Below are 25,054 nucleotides of genomic sequence, written 5' to 3'. Positions count from 1 at the left end.
ACATTGTGTGCGCCTTGTTACCCCGCACACACACAAACTGAAATTTGTTTACTACATGCACACGACTAAAATGCTCTCATGCAAACTTCAGAATTTCTTTCCACTTACAAACGACTGGAACGCTCTCATATAGTCGACTGAAATGCTTTCACACCCTACAGGAAAGCTCGAACACACAGACGAGAGTAAAGCCACACTCGCGTGACAAGTGAAACATTCTCACAAATAGTGCAACACTCTTACACAAACAATTGGAACACTCCAACACACCACTGAAATGCTCTTACACACACAAGCATAAACTCACACAAAACAAGCCAAACGCTCTCACACATGACTGAAATTTCTCTTATTTACCCACACTACTGAAATGCTCTCACATTCACGACTGAAATGCTTTCACACACTACTCGAATGCTCTTACACACATACGTGAGTAAAACCACTCATGATCAAGTGAAACATTCTCACACTGAGTGAAATGCTCTCATGCACTAATAAAGTGCTGACACAAAATAATGAAATGCTCTCACATTCACAAGTGTAACACTCTCCCAGTAACATACTGAAAAAAAATTCTCCCATTCATAAGTAAATGCTCTCACGCTACAAGTGAAATGCTCTCACATTCAAAAGTCTAATGCTCTCATACTCACTCTCACAGTAACAAGTGAAATGCTCTTATGCAAACAGGTGAAACACTTATGCTCTGCTCAAACGCTCTCACACGCCACTGAAATGCTTTCACACAAACAAACCCAAGTAAAACAATCTCACAAGTGAAATGCTCTCACATTCACAAGTGATACAATTTCACACAAACAAGCCCAACGCTCTCACATACTGTTAAATCATCTCACATTCACAACTAAAACACTCTTCACACACATACAAGTGAAATGTGAAATGTGAAATGCTCACATTGATTAAGATGTGAGATGACACACACACACTGAACAGTTGCTGAGATGGGACAAGACGACTTTTCGCTGCCTCCTCCTTCATGCTTGTTCCCTTGTACCCTGCCTCCCACTCTCATAAACCCCCCGCCCCTCACTCTCTCTCTCTCAGGTGATTTATGACTTGTCAGATTGGTTTCCGCTGCAGAGGCTTCTGGGACGTCGTCAAGGTGCCCACTGGTCAGGTCATGACAAGTGTGTGTGTGTGTGTGTGTGAGAGAGAGAGAGAGAAAGCGAGAGAGAGAAAAGATAGAGAGTAAAACCCCCCGTGACAGCCGAAAATCAGCCAAGTATATTTATTTTATTATTCTTACTTATTTGAAAACTTTATACATAATGCTAATGCAAAATATGTATGTGAAATGTTGGTATTATTTTTCTCCGTTTCGGGTCACCATGTTCACGTTACACTGTAGGATTTGTGACTTTGGATGTGTGTAGCTTTAAAAGGCGGGGCGTGGCCTGGTGAGTGATGTGGGAGTCGGTGAATGAGAGTGTACAGTTGGCTGTGTGTGTGTGTGGGTGGGTGTTTACCTGGTTTGCGTCGTCCATGTCACAGGTCAGCAGCAGAATCTGCGACGCCGGGAACGTCGTGGTAACGGACACACATTTGTTGTCGTTGTTGTTGGCGTCGTGTTGCTGTCGGATCTGCTGGCCTGCAGTGTAGAGCCACTCCTGCACAAACAAAGTCGTTCCAGACTTCTTTTTACACTTGCAAGAATGTTCATTCAATAGGGACAGTTGTGGTCAGGCATCTCTAAGGACACCTAGATTTGCTGTCTGAAAGGTATGGCTACGAAGTTCATAAAAATTAAAAAAAATAACAAAGAATTTGAGAGGTTATCCATATTAATGTTTGAAAATGTGAAAGCATTTATGTAGTTATTACTTTTTCTACTTTTCTCCATCTTTTTGTTTTTGAGTTCTGGAGAAGCTGCAGTTCTTGTAGTGACTCGTGGGGGAGACCAATCAGGAGGGAGTTTCTGTCCCTTTTTTCTTCTTTTCCCCATTTTCTTCCTTTTCTTTGTTGCCTTTGTCATCCTTTTTGCCCATTTTTTCTTTCATTTTCTTTCTTTTGTACTTTTTCCCTCTGTTCCCTTTCCCCGCATTTTCTCTATTTTCTTCCTTTTTTCATTCTTGTTCCATTTTATCCTCTCTTTTTACTTTTTTCTTTTCCCTGTTTTCATCTCACCTTTTGTTTTTTTCTTTTTCCCTTTTGTTCCTTCTCCACCTTTTTCAGCTTTCTTTTCCCTCCATTTTCTCTCTTCTTTCTTTTCTTTCCCCCTTTGTGTTCCTTTCAACCCCTTTATTTTCCAAGTCCTCTTTTATAATACGTAGCTCTCCCTGGGAGGGAGCATTGATGAAAAAGCCAAACATGCGCTCATTAGAGATGCTCTAACGAGGTCACTGAAGACACTGCACCTGGCTTGTATGCGTGTGTATGTGTGCAAATGCCAGTGAACCACACGCGCGCACGCACACAGATGACTCTATCGTTAAATAATTAGCATGCTGTCAGACATGAGGCCTTCATTTGACCGTAAACCCATTCATCAACTTCACTTCCATTCATCTTCATCACCTTAATGGCGACGTAACGATGACATACAGTCACAACCTCGATTATACAATAATCACACATTTACTCTGATGGCTGAGCTATAAAATGTAATTTTGGTTTAACTGAGCGAAAAGCATATATTTACAGGTGTTTGTTCATATTTGTGCAATATTTTGGATGGAAGCAGACTAGATTGTGTTCATTTTTATTTAATTTGCAGAAATGTTGCAGAAATGCTCCTTGGCAGTGTTGCCGCTTCGCTACCAGAGCATAGCAGCTGAATGATTTTGGAGCTGTTAATGATCAAAAAAAAAAAAAAAAAAAAAAAAAAAAAAGGACATGTTTTTTTAACGCTCCTGTTATGTTGCGAGTCAAATTGACCCATTTGAAAATGTGGAATAATAAACAAACAAAGAGGATTCAAGTGATTCTTCCGGCCTTAGGTTTTTCCTTTTCTCTTTATGAAATAATTTTCAAAAATTCAAATTAAAAACTCGAACTTGTATTGTGTTACATACAATATATAAAGTATGTTTTGAAAAATAAACTTGCTTTCCTTATGTTTCTTTTTCTTTTCAGAATAATAAAATAGTAAATATGTTAAAACATGTTAAACATAGTGTATTTGAAAATCTAGATGTAAAAAAAAAAAAAGGATAAAACTTATTCTAGTGGCCTGAATTAGTTCCTTTTCTTGTTTTAAATTAATAATACTAAAATAAAAAATAGAATTTGCATTGTGTTATTATATGTTTTGCTAATTAAAAGTAGTGCGAGTTACATTGATGCCCATTTTGTTGTAATGTGACACTGATGTTGACGTTATTTAAAGTATTAAATATATTCAGTAGCATATACCAGCAATTAAAAAGTGAGTTATTCGTTCTATAACAAGAAATATGATTCATATTTTTGGTGTGTTCCGCCTGTGGTGTCGACCTGGTTGCGGGCGGGGACGCCGTCCTTTTCCACGCACGGCGCCAACTTGAGGACGGGCGTCTCCTGGCCGTCCACGTGGCGAGTCTCCAAGCAGTTCTGCCTCTGTCGGATCACACCGGACTGCCAGTCTGAGTCGTCGGGAACTCTGATGGAGGAAAAACATGAACATTTTTAAATTATTAGACAAATGATTTGTCTAAGATGGCAGCGGGCGTGGATGGGCAAGTTACATAAATGGAAGCGTGTCTGAGCTAAACTTAACTGTCTGTGCTGGTTTGTGTCAATAAAATTTTTGCGTATGCTTTTATGGTCTTAAAAGAAATTAAATGATTTATTTCTCAGGGGATGACATCATACAGCGCCACCATTTTGATCCAAACTAAGCCAAAATAGTCATTTTTATTTGTGCTTTGCTGATAATGTTAAACTATAAATATGGATGTTATGCATTTTGTTACAAATTTAAAATGTTTCATTTAATTTAATGTTTGTGACAGTCCACCTCATATAGTGCTGGGCCCATGGAGAATATGGCTTACATTACCATGACAACCAGTGCCGAAACAAGGGTGTTGTAATAATAATACTAATAATAATAATTTCCTTTGTTTAACCAGTTCTCATTTACAATGCCAACTTGAAGGCAATTTTAGGGTTCAGTGTCTTGCCCAAGGACACTTTGATAGCAGACAATATGCGGCGCGACTGGAACCACCGACCCTTTGATCAGTTGTAACTAGGCGAGCGGGTTCTATTAGTGGAAGTTGATCCCGTAGTGTAGGAAGGAAGAGCAAATGCCTGCTAAAGACAATAAAGCATTTCCATTGGTGGAGGTAGTGCTTCATACACTTGGCTGATCCGTGCATTTGGTGCATGCAGCAGACATTTTGCCAGATACAAATACAAACACCCCGCCCAACCATGTGGACAACTCCAACAAAACTCAGTACAGCTCTGCTTACCTTTTGGCTTTGACATGATAGTGCTTTGCACAGTGCAGTCCGACTAGCGCTTGAAAGTGGCTCTGAATCTTTGTCCAGCCAAGCTGCAATGTCATGGGCAGATGTACTCTGTGTTGGAGTGGTTACTATGAATCTTGCACTAACATTTTTAAAACCATGAAGCTAAAATCAGGACTGACTCTGGAACTTCTCTTAGTCTAGATTCCAAGTCATAGGTGAAAAACTCTGTGTGGGGGTGGTATTATGCAAATTAGTGCAACCGATGCACATGATCAAATTAAGTACTTTTTCTTGTGTGGCAGGCCAACTTTTTGTAATTTTAATGAAGACGAGAAAAAGCCGCAGAAGCCAATCAGGTCCATCAAGATCTAGTGTTCAAAAAACGACGCAAGCGGACTCCAGCGTTTATTACGTGACAAACTTTCTCCTGTGATCAACCAGAAGGCGTTAATTCAATCTGCTATCTCGCCTCCACTTAATAACACCTCAAAGGTTATTCCTCGTTTGGAGGGGGACGCTCCCCCGAGAATCACACTCTTAATTCCATTCAGGCGATTAACACCATACACCGTGTGTGTGTGTGTGTGTGTGTGTGTGTGTGGGGGGGGGGGGGGGGGGGGCTTGGAAGTCTGTAACTCATTGACTGCCGTGGACTTTTCTATCCATCCACTGGAAACCAACTGTTTAGTGCCATCGACGAATGTATTTGTCAAGGGTCTCCCCAGCTTGTCTGTGAAATTCAAGGTTCTAAATAACTGTAATGAACACATGCCAGCAGATGGCGGCGTTGCGTCACTTTGGAGTTGAGATCAGCACAGCTTTTGAGTTGAAGACAAAAGATTAGCCGGTGAATCTCGGCTTGTCGCATCGATTATCAGGGAGCGAAATGCCAACACGTTGGAAGTCAGATAAGTTTAGGCAGCTCACTCTCCAACAGACCATGTATCTGTATGGTATAAACAAAGTATGTGTCGCGGTAGGTAGAAGAAAGTGTGTGTCGCATTGGCGAGAAAAAAAAAAAGAATGAAAAAAAAATGAATGTTTACAGACCGCTATGTAAAAAAACCCACTGACGTTCAACTCAAGCCACGTGGTGAGTCAGTTTCGCTCACAGCGCGTTTCTCAGTTGTATATCTGTAAATAAATTCTTATTCTACATCAAAAGCTGTTTCTCAGTCTTGTTTTTGTTGTTTAATAGTTTGACGTGTCACAAAAGCATCAGTCACCGTTCGACTTGAAATGTTTCTTTTCACAAAAAGCTCGTTTTCTCAGCTTATTGGGCAGAAGCCGGTGTTTTTGGTAAAACCACCCCATGGTCTACTGCTGATTACTAAAGAATGGAGAGAATTATTTTTTATGGGGAAAGAAGAGGGTTTACTCTTTCTTTTTGTAGGTCAGTGCTCACATTGTTACAGAATACAATAGAAGATCAGTCAAAATCTTACGTACACACACGCAAAAAAATCATCAGCATTTGTTAAAAGTGAAGAAATGAAAATGTAGAGTTTGGACTAAAGAATTAGAAACAGAAACAAACAGACAGACAGACAAACAGAGAATAGGGCCTAACAGATTCTTTGAGGCTGGTGCCAATATTTGGCAGAGTAAAATTACAATAAACGATTTATTGGGTGATTAATTAAAAAAATATATAATGGAAAACATTTTTTGGGGTACCTTAATGCTTACAATTAGAACGATTTGAATTGTAGGCAGAAAATTTCACAGTTTTACAGTACTTTGTCTTTTAGCATTGACAGTATTTAACTTTACAACCGAGAGGAAAAATTCTGTACAAATGTGCCGATTTTTCTGTTTGTTTGAATGTATTGTATTGAATGTACACACACATTCACTCTTTGTTTTAATGCGTTAAAAAACAAACAAACAAACAAACCAAAAAAAAAAACCAGCAAAAATAAACAATTTGTTGTGGATTTTTGCAAATCCCATTTTATTTTTTAACACATTAGCAATTCGAAACGGGCTAATATCGGCCGATTAATCGGTCGGGCCCTAATAGAGACAGACTGACTTGAGTTGCGGGTAGACGTGGTCCAGGTACCACTTGAAGGGCTTGCACTTGAGCTTGCGTCTGAGCTCCACGCGTCCTCGTATGCTGCTGACCAAAACAGTCCCGTGAGCGGCAAACAAGGTGGCGACCGGCGCGGCATCTAACTGATAAACACTGACATTTAAACACGGCCAACACGTTTGCTTTTGTCTGCTTGCTCTGCTCTGATGCAAACACAAAAGAAGCTGCTGGAGGACTCTGGAAGAAGTGTGTGTGTGCGTCTAAGTGTGAGTGTGCATGAGATCTGAAAGGAGCATGCGTGTGCGTTTGTGTGTGTGTGTGTGTATTTGTTAGTGAGAGTTTGTTTGAGTGTGGCGTAAGAGTGAGTGTGTGTGAGAACAAATGTGAGTGTGTGTGTGCGAATGTGTATGAGTGTGTGTTGTTGTGCGTGTGTGTGAGAGCGAGAGAGAGTGAATGTTCTTACTCTCCGTATGATTTTCCTCGAGCTGCCGGCCGAGCTGAGTAGTAAAAGAGGCGGAAGTCGTCCATCCAAACCTCGGCGGTGCGCCGTGTGTTCCTAACACACACACACACACACGCACACACACACACACACACACACACACACACACACACACACACTTTAGGTCACATTCCCATTCGTGTATGTTTATATGTTTATATATTCAATCCACTCTGAAACAGATAACGTGCAGTGTACTAATCTGCAGATGCACATTTTATGTGGCGATTCAAGGGGGTGTGGGGGTCAGTGCCCCCCTAACACTGGGCTCGCCGCCCCCTGTCAAGTTCCCCGAGATGTGACTGGACTCGTAAGTAAGTCTGGCCACCCCACAAAAGACGGGCTAGAATTCCCACTGTTGCCATGGGGATGTCCTTCACATCGGTTACTTTGTTCTTTTTGGAAGTGGTGCTCATTTCTGACTTTTTACGATATTTATTGAGCCAATAAGCAGGATATCCAACGGAATTTTCCATGGAATCTCCGCAAGGATGCAGCGGCGTCATATGATGGATGCACTTCCTGTTAACGGACTCCCACAAGCGAGAGACTGTATACTAATAACCTTTATGCTATACACGTGTTTGTTTCCGTACTTGATGTACGTGTTGGTGTTGCCCTCCGGGAAGACGTACGGATGTTTCTTCCGGAACACGTGACCCACGCGGCTGCACGGAATGATCTCCAAGCTTCCTCCGCACTGCCACACCCGGAAGGAGATCTCTGCAACCACACACACACACACACACACACGCACACACACACGCAAACACACAAAATCATATATTTTATTTTAGGGCCAGAACGCCTCGCCTTACCTTGTTAGCATCTTAGCTAGTTAGCTTCCTGAATTCCTGACACACGCTTGTTTGATTTGCATATGTGGTGAAACTACTCACCGAAGTTCTCCCCGCCCCAGATGTCCATGGCCGTGTCGTACTTGCCCAGGTGCTTGAACCACAAGCTGTCAATCACAAAGAGGCCGCCGGCGATGATGGGCGTCCTGTCACATGAGACAAACATCAGCGTTCTGCTAGCTACTTTGTCTTTGTGTGTGTATCATACTTGATTGGTAGGGTGGGATCAGTGCGGCGATCCCTCTCCTCAGGAGATAGTCCCTCCCACTTAAAATGAAGACTCCAATCAAAACCTGATGAGGAAAACAAAACATGAATCCAGTCTTTTATTTTAAGACTAGGTCAGGGATTTGTCTTTTTATATTAGTCCTAGGTTTTATGTTAAGGTTCTAAACCTTGAAGATTAGTCCTTGGTCTGGTGTGAACTGTTTGATATTAGGTCGTAGTTCTTTGAGGAAAGGCCTAGGTCAGGTATGAAGTCTTTATTATTAGGCCAAGATCAGGATTTGTATCTTTGAAAGTGAGCCTTGCTAAGGTTTTGATATTAAACCTAGATTAAGCCTAGGTCAGGTTTTAGAGATTTTGGGATTATGCTTGGGTCAGGTTTGAAGTCTTTATGATTAAACCTAAATCCGGTTTTATGTCTTTGAGATGAATCCTAAATCAGTTTTTATTGACTATTGGATAGGTCTTGGGTCAGAATTGAAACCTATTGATTTCAGAGCTAAATCAGAAGTCTTTGAGATTAAGCCTAGGTCACTTTTTATTGACTATTGGATTAGTCCTGGATCAAATTCAAAACCTTTTGATGTTAGACATAGGTCAGGTTTGAAGTCTTTGAGATTAAGACTAGGTCATAGGTCTGTGAGATTAGTCCTACATTAGGTTTTAGGTCTTTGAGCTCTAAAACCTAAATTAGGTTTTGTATCTTCAAGATTATGCCTCGGTCAAGTCTGAAGTTTTGGTGATTAAGACTGGATCAGGTTTTAGGTCGGTGAGATTAGTCCTAGGTCAGGCCTTAGGTTCTATATCAAGGTTAGGTTCGAGACTTTTGAGATTAGATTCAGAGTGTAGTCCGCCTTTCGCCCAAAGTCAGCTGGGATAGGCTCCAGCGTCCCGCGACACTAACCAGGATAAGCGGTGTTGAAAATGGATGGATGGATGGATAAACCTGGATCTGTTTTTAGGTCTATGAAACTAGATCTAGGTCAGATTTTAGGTCTAAATCAGGATTTACATATTTTTATATTAAACCTAGGCCAGTTCTGAAGTCTTTAAGATTACGGCATTGGTTTTAAACAATTTCAGGTTTTGGGGCTATGAGATTAGGCCTAGGTCACGTCTGGAGTCACTGATTCTAAACCTAGGTCCGGTTTAAGGTCTTTTAAAATTGGGTCTAGGTCAGGTGTGGTCTTTGCTCTTCAACCTATGTCAGATGAGGTCCAGGTCAAGAGGACCGGAGTAGCTTGGTGTGATGTTGGTGTACCTCCTCGTAGGTCAGCAGAGGCGGCCACGTACGCAAAGGTGTCCATGTTGATGATGTCGATGACGGGGCTAACCACTCTGGTCGGGTCCTGATGGAAAAACAAATGTGAAAAATAAAAAATATGGACTAACATGCATAGAAAGTGGTAGCTTGACTTCAGAGTTTCATTCATTCCTGACCAAGCCTGTGATGTCAGTAAATGCCAAATTAATTTCCCCCATTGAAATTCATTGAAATGCCATTAATCCATTCCACCACAATTTATCGTTTTGTTTCTACTAAAGAAAATACTGAATTTTATCCATCCATCCATTTTCTGAGCCGCTTCTCCTCACTAGGGTCGCGGGCGTGCTGGAGCCTATCCCAGCTGTCATCGGGCAGGAGGCGGGGTACACCCTGAACTGGTTGCCAGCCAATCCCAGGGCACATAGAAACAGACAACCATTCGCACTCACAGTCATGCCTACGGGCAATTTAGAGTCTCCAATTCATGCATGTTTTTGGGATGTGGGAGGATACCGGAGTGCCCGGAGAAAACCCACGCAGGCACGGGGAGAACATGCAAACTCCACACAGGCGGGGACGGGGATTGAACCCCGCACCTCAGAACTGTGAGGCTGACGCTCTAACCAGTCGGCCACCGTGCCGCCACTGAATTTTATAAAATCATAAAACAGATAAACTTGTTTTATAATGTGTAATTACAGTCCACACTGTAGTATTAATGTTTAATATGTGCCTTTAAGGGGCGTGGCAAAGTGAGTGATGTCAGGAGTTGACTCCGTCTGCGTCTGGGCGTGAGTTGTGGCCTACAGCAGCTCCTTGAGAGTGGTCTCATTTTGTAATTGTGTTTTTGACTGTAAAGTGCAACAGCGACTGCAGCTCTCCTTGCCCACATGCAAAGGCATTGCAGTACCTTAGTTGCTCCATTCATTTTTTAACTTGACTCAAGCAGCGGTGTATCGGAAGCCTGTTCGTGACTAGAATTTTGTACCGCAACACCAAGTAAAAAAAATAGACTGGAAAAACTCAAATTGGGTCACTCATGAATCAAGGAACCACTGTATGTATGCAATATCAAGTGGAGCTAAAGGCAGCCTGAATTTCCTAGGTTAAAAAAGACCTTGAGATCCAATAAAAAAAATGGTCTTGTAAAACCTTTGCGACTTTCTGGCTCCCTAGCGCCCCCATTAACCTTTGAACGAGGTCCTGAGCGGTCGTTAACAGATGTGGGCCCAGCTCCAAAGTCACTCTGTCGTCCCGTCGGCTCTTCATGGGGATGAAAAGCCGGCTGGAGCTGGCGGCTTTAATGGTGGAACGAGCCACCATTAGCGCGGTCAAATGGGCGCCAATAATATTAGCCGGCAGGTGCGACGGTCGCGGACCATTAGCCGCGGCGTGCCCGTGCAGAGGACATGGGCTGTGTCGCTATGCACACTCAGTCTCTTTGAAAACCAGTTAGACGCCTTTGTTCACTTTTAAAAAAAAATTGAGATGTAAACGCACAGGATTTGTTAAAACGACACCAAGGAGCTACTGGGTTGTCCTTGTTGTTATGTGAAAACTAGCTGCTGTTAAGACAAACAGGTTAAGGACTGAACCAGGATTCAGATTTGCAATTTTGAGCCTGGGTCCAATTTTACATTTTCCAATTAGGATAAAGTCCTAAAGACTTAAGGTTTTATGTCTTTGAGATTGCACCTGGGTCAGGTCTGAAGTCTAGGAAATAAATTGTCGGTCAGGTTATGTTTTTTATTAAATTTTTTTTTTTTTTTTAGATTAAATATAGGTTTGGTCTGAAACTTTTGAGATTAGGCCTAGGTCAGGTTTTAGTGTCCTTGATATTAATCTCAAATCAGATTATACAGTAAATTTTTAAAATGAGTGCAAAATCAGATTATATGTATTATGGGTTTGTGATTAGTTTAAATACAGGTTTTCAATCTTTTGAGATTAGGTCTATATAAAGTCCGAAGGTTTTAATATTCAGCATCTGTCAAATAGTACATCTTTAAGATTGAGCCTATGTTAAATTCTTAACCTTTTAGATTAGTCAAGGTCAGTTTTTAGCTCCTGAGTGATCAGGCTATCAGACTGAAAACTTTGAGCGCATGTAATTTTTTTATTTTTAGATTTGCCCTGTTAAGTTTTAAACATTTGAGTTTAAATCTAAATTGGGAATGAAGACTTTCCGATTAGCCCTTGGTCAGGTTTAACATCTTTGAATTTAAGCCTAGGTCAACTCTGAAGTCTGTGAAATTAATCCTAGGTCAGGTCGCACGTCTGTTTCAGGTTAAGGTCAGGTTCTAAACATTAATGAATAAGACTAGGTCAGGTTTTACTGTACAGTATATCTTTGAGGTTAGTTGTAGGTCAGGTTACAGTCTGTGAGATTAAGCCTCAGTCAGGTCTGAAGCTTTGAGATGAGGCAAATGTCAGGTTTTATCGTCTATAAAATCAAGCCTAGGTCAGGTTCTAAATCTCTGAGATTTAGCCCAGGTCAGGCTTTAGAGTCGGTCAGGTTCTAAACCTTTGATATAATACCTAGGTCAGGTTTTACGTCTCGAGTGAAGCAGGAAGCAGAATTAAAATTTTAAACCTAGGTCAGTTTTGGTGTTTCAGGTTTTCAGTCAGGTTTTAGGGCTTTGAGATTGGGCCTGGATCAGGTTCTAAATATCTAAGAATAAACCTAGGCCAAATTCTAACCATTTGAGATTAGGCTTGGTCAGGTTTATGTGTGTTTGAGATTAGTCGTAGGTCAAGTTTTTAGTATGCATTGTGTTGCCCCCCTAATGAGAGTTGTTCCTAACATTTGGGTGAGTTAATTCAGCTAAGTGACAATGAAAACAATTGAAACAGCAACAAGGTAAAACCACATTAATACATATACCATACTGTATACATTGAAACAGCAAAGAATCTTTGAAAAGAAGAGAAGAACTTTGTGGTATTTAAGGCCAGGAAAGTGTCGTGTGTTTCTTTCTAGAAGCCTCTCTCTGGGTGCAAGCTTCCCTCCCAGGCATACAGACATTACAACATTAAAGTCACATGGATCAATAACACATATATTTAAATCTCAATACAAAGTGCAGGCCACCACCCCGGTGTGATGGATGACTTTCATCTCACAAACACACACCTGCGCACGTATACACACCCACACACGTGCACGCGCACTGAGAATGAATATGGATGATGCGCATTCAGATGCGCAACGAGGTGAATGAGATGAATGTCTCAGAGTGGAAAGGTCATTGATATCAGCAAAAAAGATCTGGTTGGAGGGAGAGTGACATGAGGAAAGAGAGAAAGAGAAAAGGGCGAGCATGAGAAAAAGCACAAGGCGGGGAAGCTGAAGAATAAGGAGAAGGAGACTATGGGGGAAGAAGCCTGATGAGAGGAAGCATGAAAAAAGAAAGCATGTGCAAAGCATGAAAGGAAGAAATATGAAAAGCATGAGAAGAAGCATCCTGAAAACAGAAAGCATAAGAGGTAGCACTAAAGGACACATAACATGAAAAGAAGACTCATGAAAAGAAGCAGCATAAAGTGTAGAACAATGAGAAGAAAAAGCATGACTGGAGGAAGCACCAGGAGATGAAGCATCAGAATATGAAACACAGGGACAAGAAGCATGAGGAGAAGAAGCATGTAAATAAGAGGCAAGAGAGAAGGAAGGAAGAAAGAAAAGAAGCATGATCAGTAGAAAAATGACAAGACAAAGCATGGGAAGAGGAAGCATGAGGAGAAGAACCTGCATGATAACAAGAAGCATGAGGAGGATAAGCTTGAAAGGAGATGAAGCATGAAAACAAAAGTATGAGCGGTGGAAGCACCAAAGGAAAAAAAAACATGAAAACAAGAAGCATGAAGAGTAGAAGCCAGAGAAATGGAAGCATGAGAGAAGCATGAGGAGATGAAGCATGAAAACAGAAAATGAGAAGAGGAAGCACTAAAGGAAAAACATGTATTGAAGAAACATGAGGATGAATTGAAGAACCATGAGTAGAACAAGAAAAGGAAGTATGAGGAGAAAGAAGCATGAAAAGAAACGTGACAGGAAGCCTGAGAAGAAAAAGCTCGAGGAGAAGCACGAAAAATGAAACAAGAAGAGAAGAAGCGTGAGAAAAAGAATCATGAGGAGATGAAAGACAATGAGAGGAAGCATGATGAGAAGAAATGCCATGCGAAGACAAAGGATTGTGTGCGGGGCGTCCACCTGTTTGATCCTGTGAAGGAGGGGGGGCAGCCAGTCCTTGTTGACCTCGCAGTGACTGTCCAGGAACGCCAGCACCTTCGCGCTCGCCGCGTCGGCACCGCCAACTCTGGACCGGATCAGACCTGACGCACGCAATCACATTGGGAGATATTGGATGTTACCAGTCAGGTTTCTTATCGACCGCGCTCGACGGGGTGCTAAACTTGTCCTTTCACAATCACATGATGTCACACGCGTTGGCTGCAAACTGAAGCTTGAATGTTGCAAACGAGTGCAGTTTCCTAACAGCTGTTAGTTTGTCCGTTGGTAAGTAGCACACAAACAGAAGAAATGGTTCAAATCTCCTGTCCCGTTTAGTCCCCTCTCTTGCCTCCCAGTCTTCGTCCCTCTCTGTAACTCCTATGGGATGCATTCCTCGTCGAGGGCGTGTCGGCCGGCTCCATGTTGGGGCATTCAAGGCAAACGCCGAAATTGTACGCCGTTCCATTCCCCGTCACGTTTGGTCACATCCCCGATCACGTTAGTCACATTAATTCCCAGAAACAATCTCAGTCATGTTCCGAGTTGGCTCGCCAATCGCATTCCCAGTCACAGTTGGATTTTCATTACTTTTTTAGTCATGTTGCCAGTCATATTCTCGGTCGTGTTCCTCTATGACTCCAAACCTTATTTATCAAGCATCTTCCTGATCTTAGTCAACATTCCCAGAAGTAGAAGCTTCATATATCTCAGGCTCGAGACCAGCCCAGTCACATTCCCAGTAATGTCGGCAAATTACATTCCCTCTCACTCACGTTCAGTCACATCTCCAATCCCAATCCCAGTCACATTCCCACTCATTTAAAATTCCCAACCTTACTTATCAAGCATCTTTATGATCTTCGTCAACATTCCCCAAAGTAGACGAACCTCCCTCCATTTAAAGATTATGATTGTGCCTATTGTAGTTGTACTTGTAAGACACGCGGCTCATTTCCGCGCCTGCAGTCAGTCTTCCTCAGAGAACGCATCATGGACGTGGACGCAACCTTTTAACAAGCCCAGCACACTGCACGAGACAGGAAGTGAGTCAGCGCTTCCTGCCTGCGTGGATGTGTGTGCATGTGTAAATGAGCTTGTTAGGCAAGCCAGTGTTCTCTCCTGTTTGAACTAAATGCTCTGATCAATATTCACTGACATGTAACTGTGTGTGTGTGTGTGTGTGTGTTTGTGTGCGTGCGCATGTGTGTGTCAGTGACATTGTCAGAAGTTTCATGCGGTGCCGTTGGGCCGAGGCTCAGCCAATTTAAAATCCCATTTCATCCTCAATAAGGCTTTATTTTCTGGATGGGCGCACACGCACGCACACACACACACACACACACACACACACACACACACACACACACCACACACACACACACACACACACACACACACACACAAACAATGAAGAATGGGCGACTTTGTACATGAAGGTGTGTTTTACAACTAAAAGCGTGTGTGTGTGTGTGTGTGTGTGTGCGCACCATGCAGTATTGGCTTGGTGAGCATTTATGGACCTTAAAAAGACAATCAAGAAAGAAGACCTGAAGTCATAAACTGTTAACGAGCCAAACAGAGAAATTGGCCTTTTGTGTGTGTGTGTGTGTGTGTGTGTGTGCGCGGTATAATGAAAGCAGGCAGTGACACCGTGCAGGACGTCGTCGCCTTCCTGTCGTCAAAGAACGTGAATACGAAAAGAAAAGGCCAAACACTGCAGACAAAAAAGTAGAAGAAGGAACATCTGTTAAAACGTGATCAGTTATTGCGTTAAAACGCGATAAATTTGACTTTTGCATTTGTCAAAACAAAACGAAGCAATTATTTTCAGTTCAGATCACTGGCGAAGCTCGATGAAGGTAAGTGTGTTTTCCTTTGGAGTCTTATAAATCAAATGTTAGCAGCTGTGTAACTACACTGCTCTCCTATAATACTGTAAAAAAACAGTAAAAGGACCAATTGTTTAGGGCTCTGCGAATGACCTGAATTGGGACTCAAACTTATGTTAAAATGTGAACTTTATCACCTTTAAGCATGACATTTATAACGTCAGAACGTGATACTGAACTTTTGTTTTCCTGTTGTGGGAGCTATACACTTCCGAACAAGTATGCGCTGGCAAATCCATCCATCCATCCATTTTCTGAGCCGCTTCTCCTCACTAGGGTCGCGGGCGTGCTCGAGCCCATCCCAGCTATCATCGGTCAGGAGGCGGGGTACACCCTGAACTGGTTGCCAGCCAATCGCAGGGCACATACAAACAAACTACCATCCGCACTCACATCCACACCTACGGGCAATTTAGAGTCTCCAATTCATGCATGTTTTTGGGATGTGGGTGGAAACCGGAGTGCCCGGAGAAAACCCACGCATGCACAGGGAGAACATGCAAACTCACACAGGCGAGGCCGGGGAGTGAACCCTGGTCCTCAGAACTGTGAGGCTGACGCTCTAACCAGTCGGTCACCGTGCCGCCCTCGCAAATCAGAGCGCAAAAATAAAACTAAATAAATAAATCAGTTGAATGACAGCTTGTATTTTGGAATAATCTAAATCTACTCACTCGTAGCTCAAGGCACCACTGTAGTAATAATAAAATAATAGCAATAAAACATCACCGTTTTTTCTTAGTTTATTATTTTATTTTAATTTTGCTGTCAGATGTGTTATCCTGCATGAAAATGAGTGTAAATCGTGAAAGGCTTGTGCCTGTTTAATCCCGCACATTGTGTAGCTGTCATGTTCATTTGGCGTATTGCGATCGTTCACATTCTATTTTTAAGAGCGTGAAAGTGGATTTGCGGAGTGAGAAGAAGCCACGAGCATGACGCCGCGGTGCAACGTCCACTTTTAGTCTGATTGAGACATTTGCAGATTTGCACGCTCTTAAAGTGGACACGTTTAAAAGAGCGGAAACTTAGCCATGCAACTCGACTCATCAACCCGACAGAGATGCACGGGGCAACCAAACCAAAGCTTCGGTTATTGCCAATAAATGCACTGTGTGGCATATAAAAAAAAAGCCCCTTTTTACTTGCGTTTTACAGAGTTAGCAATTAGATCCCACAAGCTCAACACGTAAATATCTCCATTGATTTGAAGTTGGACGAATTATTATTTATAACTGACACAATTGCCTCACCAATTGATTGATACATTTATTGGTAACAATTTTTTTATTTTAAATCAGAATGCATGAAAAATTCCTGCACACAAAGTATTGAATACAAATATTGTTCATTTTATGTTAAGGGATTTGGTGGGAGAGAGAGAGGGAGAAAAAACGCTTCCCTTATCTGTCTGTTATCTGTTAAAGTGAAGAACAATTGCATGAAAAGAACTAACCTATTCAGCAAGGAACATGAAGGAGACACATTTTAATTGCTTTAGTGGGCCACATAAAGTGGTGCAGCAGGCTGGATCTGGCCCCCAGGCCTCGAGTTTGGCACCTGTGCTCTAAAAATGGCTGTCAATTAATATTACAATGAATTAGTTGTCGATGAATCGGTTAATTGTTTTACTTCTAGTGTCATTTTGCTTTTAAACTTGTGCAAAAGCTTGGTGCACCCCCACAAGGGTGTTGCACACCTGGCGCACACCCTGGAGGTAGCGGCGCAACTGGCGCACTCTTTGGAAGACGTTGTGTACCCCCTGGATGGCATTACGCACGCAATTTTACACTGTCGCATTTAGTTAAATTGCACCTATTTTGCAAATTGCCTCTTGCCCCGCCTTGCACCCCCCCGACATCTGAATTTGGTCCTGTTGGAAAGTGTGGCGCACCCCTTTGAGGGTGAGCGCGCCCCCTGGAGTGCGTTGCGCACCCGCTGCAGAGCCCCGAGGGAGTGGGGCACTCTACGTGGAGGGCGTAACACCCCCCCAAGGGTACACACGCACAAAACTATGCCTAGTATATATGCATACTAAATGACACTTAAAATGCTAATTTAGTGTCACGCACGCATGCACGCACACGCACACACATATACCTTCTCTCTTGCTGTTGTGTAGACATTTGACTTTAGGCAATTTGGTGAGAAGCTCACAGTCACTCCCTGAAACAACACAAAGACAACAAAATGAATCCCACAAAGCGGTGTGTGTACTCGTGTGTAGTCTAAAGCAGCTCGATGATGAATTATTAAAATTAACGACAAGATGAGGGTGTGGGGATTTGGGCTGGTGTGCGTCTGCTGGTAAACGAGTCTTGTTTTATTATCACAAAAAATCCTGCAGAGCTCCTCCAAGCATCACTTTCATTGTTTACACGCGGCATCTATTATTTAGAACATTTTCATTTTCTCTTATTATTGGACAACTACATAACTTGCTCAAACTTGTTCTACTTTCTTTTGTGGGTTCACTTTTCATGTCAGCGGGAAGGACGCGGCGTCTCTCCGGAGACGAGCGGTCGCAGCTGGATGACCGCTCCGCTCTCTGACTACGAAATAGATGCCTCACTTTTCACCTGACTGCCTTTGTGTGTGCGTGTGTGCGTAAAAGTGTGTGCGTGCGTGCGTGCGTGCGTGTGTACGTTTGTATAGTTGTGCCTTGAGATACAAGTTTAAGTCGTTCTTTGACCACGCTTGTAACTCAAAACACCTTTGAAATGAATGAAAATGCCGTTAATCCGTAACCCTAACCCCCCCCAAAATAATAATAATAATAAAAATAGCCCTCTAAGATATATAAAAACAAAGTATTCACATAATTAAATAGCATTTAAAAGAATAAAACGTTTTCGTCACACATTCTCCTTCAATGCTCGTCGTGCTGCTCATTTTGGCGTGTACACCTTGGCCACCTGGGGGCAGTATAAGACAGACAGACGGCTTTAAAGTGGAACCCCGCATATTCGCAGTTCAGCATCTGCGTATTCACCTATTAATAATACAATTTTTTTTTTATTATTATTTATTTGGGGAGAATCTACCCCCCCCACCCCATTTCATAGAAACCACTTATTTGCAGTATTTTCACACTTATTCACGTTTCTTTGTAATTTAGAAAAACAAATATTTCATGGCCATTATAATGACCGTCAATCATCGGCAGATTTTCGCTATTTGCGGTCAGGCCAGGTCCCTATGCACCACGAATATCAGGGGTCCACTGTACTGTACACGAGATACAGCTCCTCTCTCAGCTTCTCATTACGGCACTAATATCAGTTGTTCATTTGATAATAATAATATATGCCCGTGGGTATTGTTATATTGTCTATTTACATGTGTTGCTGCACCGTTTGTGTTCAGCAATCGGTTTTGTGTGTGCGCGTGTGTGTTTGTGTGGGTTCGAATACATGTCTGTTTTTCTGTGTATGCATATGGGTGCGTGCATGTGTGCGCTCACCGTCATCGCTGAAGTCGTCCACCAGAATGATCTCATGGATGAGATGAACAGGAGTTCTGTTTAACACACTGACAGAGAAACACACCGTGTTACACACACACACCCACACACACACACACACACACACTTATGAATCCATTACATCCGCATGGCACACCATTTGAGTGAACACACTGAAAATGTCAGGCTAAATTCCCTCCTTGGAAATGCGTTGGTTTTCTGTCTCCCAGCAAAGAAAAAAATATTTCATTAAAGCTCAAGATTGAGACATCAAAAATTCATAAGTTGTACGCCGCAAAAATGTCTTACTGTCCAAGTTCAGCTTTTATTTTCAATATTTACACTCTGCTCTGACCGGCCGGGGTGGGGGGGGGGCGAGGGGACCAAGATGTCAGGGAGTGGAAGGTTGAACATTATAAGTGCGGTTCAAATCCCCCTTAGATGCATTTGAACACAATAAATGGGAATCAAATCATATTTATATAAATATGACAATAAATTGGATTCACCGCCCTCTGAGTTGAACATAAACATAAGTAGGGTTAAGATCTTGAAGAGATAAATTTGGGATACATTAGAACATATTAGCTGGGGTTCACATACTACAGTGACACATAAACAATAAATCAGGTACAAAATGAAAGGAATATTAAAATACAGTTAAATGGAGTTCAAATCCCAGAGATTAATGCAGTATGAACATAAATGGGGTTTAGAACTAATACAGAGATAAATAGGAACATAATTAGGGGATGCACATATTACTGACATATAAATATGAACGTTATAAGGGTTAAAATCGAAATGAATATGAATATAATTCCAGTTCACAGTTTAATGGTATGAATATTAATATAAATTAGATTCCAATCCCACCTAAATAAATGTGAAAATAATAAGTGTACTTCATATGTTAATGAAATACATCTGAAATCAACAAGTGCAGGTTCAATCCCACCGGCATAAATAGGAGCAGAATAAATTGCCTTGAAATCTTAATGGAATAAATATGACGAAAATAAGTGGGCTTTAGTGGCAACTGGAATAAATATGAAGGTAATAAACTGGGATATGGATCAGTAGTTAGTGTTGTTGTTGATGATGATGGGGGGGATACGTAGATCTGCAGGCAGACTGCCCGTCTCATCGGGGCTGATCGATGTGCGCGTTGCAAGGGCGCTTCAAAGACCACTGGTTAAAATATGAACTTCGCAAACAGGGTTCAAATATTAATGAGATAAACATGAACATTCACTCAGCTGAAAACAAGCATAATAAGTGGGGTTGAAAAGCCAGAGATAAATCCAAACATAACAAGATCATCCCACTGAGATAAATATAAACAATGATCATAACCAGGGGCACTGCCGCGCTGCATGAGGGAAAACGCATGCTCTTGTTTTTTTCCGTCAAAAACGTATTTTTACTAGACATTTTATTTCGGGCACATTTTTGGCTTGGGGAGGAGGCAGAGAAAGCTACAGAAAGCAGATGAGCGCGCTGAATGAAATCGGTCCGTCACATGAATTGATTCAAATTGTCTTCTATTTCGGAATGTGCTCATTGGGTAAGTGAGTGAGAACCACGGAAGGGGGGAAAAGCCAAGCTCCAGCAGGACTTTGAACAACTTTTCGGCCAGCTCTATCAAAGTGGAAGGAGAGCATGGAATTATTCCACCGCGCACACACACACGCCCGCACGCACACACTGCCTGACCCTCAATCTGTGCACCATCTTTCTTTTTTCTCTCATTTTGATGGTATCAGCAGGTACACACACACACGCACACACACACTGGCCTGAGTTCAGCTCATTATAGCAGCCAGTGTGTAGGGACTGACTACGCCTGACTATCGCAGAGGACATTGTGTGTGTGTGTGTGTGTGTGAGGGTGTGCGTGTTGCCATCTCCCCTGCAGGCCTTCTTAAAGCTCTGCAGTTTTCAACCAATTAAAAGACAATCTGTCTCCCTGGGACACGCTGCTCCCTTTGCTCTGCGCCTCACTTTCCCATTTTGTGTGTGTGCGTGCGTGTGCGAGTGTGTCTTGTTGACTTGGGTGTTGAAACTATTCTGCCGCCATTTATTTTTAGTTGGTGAGTTTGCAGTGTTGGCCCAAACACAAACAGAATGTGAGCGAGCGAGCTCAGCCGTTTTCTACGACTCTTTAAGACATTTATTCTTATAATCACCACTTTTTATATATATTTATTATTTTCTGGCCTGGCAGTGGGAGCGGATGAACATTTCATAGTTGCATTATTTATAAGTTGAGGTGGAGACGCAATGCTTGATTCTCTTCCACACTTAGCGCTTCTTCACTAATGAACAACAGAAATATGGAGTGGACTCCCGCATGCTCGCGATGCGGCATTTGCAAATTTGCCTTTTCACAGATGTTCTTTTTCTACCTATCCCGCGTTATTTGCAGAAACCTTTGCTTATTCGTGTGCTGTTGATTTTTTTACCCGATGCCTCGCCAAATTCTAAGAGTTATTTGTGTTTCCTCTCAGGGTGTCTTCATTTTAGTTTAGTTAGTCTGGTCTAAGCTCATAAACGCACACCCATGAACCTAATGTATTATATTATCTAAAAAAGAAAAACAGTTTGTCATTCATTATTAAGTGAAAGGTCTTATTTTCCCTTTTGTACACACAATTTCTTTTTAACCAAGCAAAAAATATACTTGATCCAAACACTTGATTATTCAATTACATTTTTAGTAGGATACTCGAATGCTAAGCTATTCAATAGCTGCAGCCCCAGTCTTTTTACATTTATTTTTCTTTATTTAATTTTGTATTTGGTCTTTCAAATAAACTACTTCATTCATTCATTCATTCATTCACACATGTACAGTGTCAGCACCCACACTGGTATCAGTTAATCTCTATATTTATTATTATTATTATTATTATTATAAAATCTTAATTAGTGAATGACATTTTAATTTCGGTAAATTGCTATTTATTTAATTGCCTTTTAAATCTTTATTATATTTTATAAGCATATGTACAGTTACGCCAGAGCAGTATATGCACATAAAAACGTCTGTACAGTACAGTATATACAGTTAATGCACGTAAGCATCATGTGCTCGCAATTTCTTTCATATTCAGATCAGCAAAGAAAAGTCGATTTTTGTTTTGTAACTTTCTTGAGAAGTTGAAGTGCTCTTATTGCATTTTTGTTGCATGTGTCTAATGCTTTAATTTAGTTATTTAGTAACGCTGGGCTGAAAGAAAAAGATAAAATGTGCCTTGTCTCTTTCAATTTAACAGGATAAAGCTTCACGTTGCTGCTCGAGGGGGGCGGACGCTCACTGCCTTTGATTCCTCGTGCACGTTGGCATCCTGCTTTAATATAAGACATGGTCGCTCTCTCCTACTTGAAGGAGGGGGGCTGCGGGGTCTCCTTGTCGATATTTAATCAAGCTGCAATCTGACAATTGATCGTCTCATCAGAGCAGACGGAGGCATCATGGGAGAAGCCGAGTGATGAGATTAGCATCGTTTTCCATGCTTGTTCTCTCAAACAAACTCAACTTGAAAGTGACTATTTTGTCTTCTCAGAAGGTCAGTGCTCCGCTTGTGACGCGTTAGAAATGTGACATCGAGATCAACGCCAGCCGAGCACTTGAAAGTGATGTAGTCCAGTTTGCCAGATGGACTTTCTGGTCTTTGCTTGCATACTCACTTACTGAGGAACATACTAAGGAACATATTTTACATGTCAAAATCTCACACCACAAAACAAAAACTGGAACAAGTATATGTAGTGGTGCCTTGAGATACAAGTGACCCAACCTAAGTTTATATCAAGATACAAGTCGTCATTCGGACGATATTTTTGCTTGCTTTTACTTTATATATACAGTATACACACACACACACACACACTTATACATACATACACACTTGGACAAGTTAGGACAACATAGGCAGAACATCCTGGCAAAAGTCAAGCTTTCAAAATAAAAGCACATCAGTAAAACAAGTTCCAGCACACATTGTTGCGCCACATGGTGGGTTATTTAGCAGTTGCACTAAACAATTTTGTGCTTGTTTATCGAATGCTACTGTTAAATAAGCCACCATGTGGCCCAATAAAGTGTGCAGAAATCGTGTTATGCTACGCGCTTTTATTTTGAAGGTCTGATTTAGGACGGGATGTTCCGCTGTTATTGCCCTAACATGTAAATCTGCCAATGCTATGGATGAACGCATATTTGTATTTATTTTTTTTGTGAGCCAACGGAGTAGATGAACAAAAACTGGGACAAAATTTAGAAGACAAATAGACGCAAAACAGTCATCAAACAACTAATCGTATGAAAACTAAGGCATACGAAAACCAAGGTTCCACTGTATACTGTGTATATACAGTGGGTACGGAAAGTTTTCAGACCCCTTAAAATTTCTCACTCTTTGTTATATTGCAGCCATTTGCTAAAATCATTTAAGTTCATGTTTTTCCCACACTAATGTACACACAGCACCCCATATGGAAAGAAAAAAATGGAATTGTTGAAATTTTTTCAGCTTTATTAAAAAAGAAAAACATCACACAGCCATAAGTATTCAGACCCTTTGCTCAGTATTTAGTAGAAGCACCCTTTTGAGCTAATGCAGTCATGACTTTTTCACACTTGGATTTGGGGATCCTCTGCCATTCCTCCTCGCAGATCCTCTCCAATTCTGTCAGGTTGGATGGTGAACGTTGGTGGGCAGCCATTTTCAGGTCTTTCCAGAGATGCTCAATTGGGTTTAAGTCAGGGCTCTGCCTGGGCCATTCAAAAACAGTCAGGGAGTTGTTCTGAAGCCACTCCTTCAGTATTTTAGCTGTGTGCTTAGCGTCATTGTCTTTTTTGAAGGTAAACCTTCAGCCCAGTCTGAGGTTCTGAGCACTCTGGAGAAGGTTTTCGTCCTGGATATCCCTGTACTTGGCCACATTCATCTTTGCTTCAATTACAACCAGTCTCCCTGTCCCTGCAGCTGAAAAACACCCCCACAGCATGATGCTGCCACCACCGTGCTTCACTGTTGGGACTGTATTGGACAGGTGATGAGCAGTGCCTGCTTTTCTCCACACATGCCACTTAGAATTAAGGCCAAAAAGTTCTATCTTGGTCTCTTCAGACCAGAGAATCTTATTTATCACCATCTTGGAGTCCTTCAGGTGTTTTTTAGCAAACTCCATGTGGGCTTTCATGTGTCTTGCACTGATGAGAGGCTTCCGTCAGGCCACTCTGCCATAAAGCCCCGACTGGTGGAGGGCTGCAGTGATGGTTGACTTTCTAGAACTTTCTCCCATCTCCTGACTGCATCTCTGGAGCTCAGCCACGGTGATCTTTGGGTTCTTCTTTACCTCTCTCACCAAGGCTCTTCTCCCCCAATTGCTCAGTTTGGTCTGACGGCCAGTTCTAGGAAGGGTTCTGATCGTCCCAAACATCTTCCATTTCAGGATTATGGAGGCCACTGTGCTCTTCGGAACCTTAAGTGCAGCAGAATTGTTTTTGTAACCTTGGCCACATCTGTACCTTGCCACAATTCTGTCTCTGAGCTCTTCAGGCAGTTCCTTTGACCTTGTGATTCTCATTTGCTCTGATATTCACTGTGAGCTTAAGGTATTATATAGACAGGTGTGTGGCTTCCCTAATCAAGTCTAATCAAACACAGCTGGACTCCAATGAAGGTGTAGAACCATCTCAAGGATGATCAGAAGAAATGGAGAGCACCCGAGTTAAATATGAGTGTCACAGCAAAGGGTCTGAATACTTATGGCTGTGTGATATTTCAGTTTTTCGTTTTTAATAAATCAGTAGAAATTTCAACAATTACGTTTTTTTTCCTGTGCTGTGTGTACATTAATGAGGAAAAGAATTAACTTAAATGATTTTAACAAATGGCTGCAATATAACAAAGAGTAAAAAAAATTACCCACACACACACCTACACGCACACACACACACACCATAGAGAGTCCACGATACACGTGGTACAAACCCCCGTTGCACACACACAGGTATGCACAAGTGTGTTGCGTGTGTACCTCCTGACAGTGCGCAGCAGCGTGGAGCGAGCCTCGTTGTGGAAGGTGATGATGATGGAAGTCGGAGGAAGGTTGGCGTCATAGTGTAACGTGCTGCACCTGCGCACACACGC

At 41.9% G+C, this 25,054-nt stretch overlaps 1 protein-coding gene across 3 annotated transcripts in view; it reads right to left on the bottom strand.

The window, feature by feature from the left end:
* galnt14 (UDP-N-acetyl-alpha-D-galactosamine:polypeptide N-acetylgalactosaminyltransferase 14 (GalNAc-T14)) overlaps positions 1-25,054 on the bottom strand; it is an 80,077-nt gene that overhangs the window by 3,564 nt on the left and 51,459 nt on the right. Inside the window, exons 3-14 of one of the 3 annotated variants that reach the window (XM_061754352.1) lie at positions 24,942-25,040; positions 18,894-18,961; positions 17,531-17,596; positions 13,521-13,642; positions 9,302-9,389; positions 8,024-8,108; positions 7,858-7,961; positions 7,555-7,681; positions 6,920-7,012; positions 6,457-6,543; positions 3,460-3,604; positions 1,494-1,634 (exon numbers count right to left, since the gene is read on the bottom strand). In XM_061754352.1, the coding sequence (XP_061610336.1) occupies positions 1,494-1,634; positions 3,460-3,604; positions 6,457-6,543; positions 6,920-7,012; positions 7,555-7,681; positions 7,858-7,961; positions 8,024-8,108; positions 9,302-9,389; positions 13,521-13,642; positions 17,531-17,596; positions 18,894-18,961; positions 24,942-25,040 (1,225 nt within the window). The remainder of the gene's footprint in view (positions 1-1,493; positions 1,635-3,459; positions 3,605-6,456; positions 6,544-6,919; positions 7,013-7,554; positions 7,682-7,857; positions 7,962-8,023; positions 8,109-9,301; positions 9,390-13,520; positions 13,643-17,530; positions 17,597-18,893; positions 18,962-24,941; positions 25,041-25,054) is intronic. The other 2 variants (XM_061754353.1, XM_061754354.1) reach the window with 2 other exon arrangements.

The sequence above is a fragment of the Phyllopteryx taeniolatus genome, chromosome 18 (assembly GCF_024500385.1).
Source record: "Phyllopteryx taeniolatus isolate TA_2022b chromosome 18, UOR_Ptae_1.2, whole genome shotgun sequence".
Lineage (NCBI taxonomy): Eukaryota > Metazoa > Chordata > Actinopteri > Syngnathiformes > Syngnathidae > Phyllopteryx > Phyllopteryx taeniolatus.
This window is presented reverse-complemented; position numbering and strand designations above follow the sequence as displayed.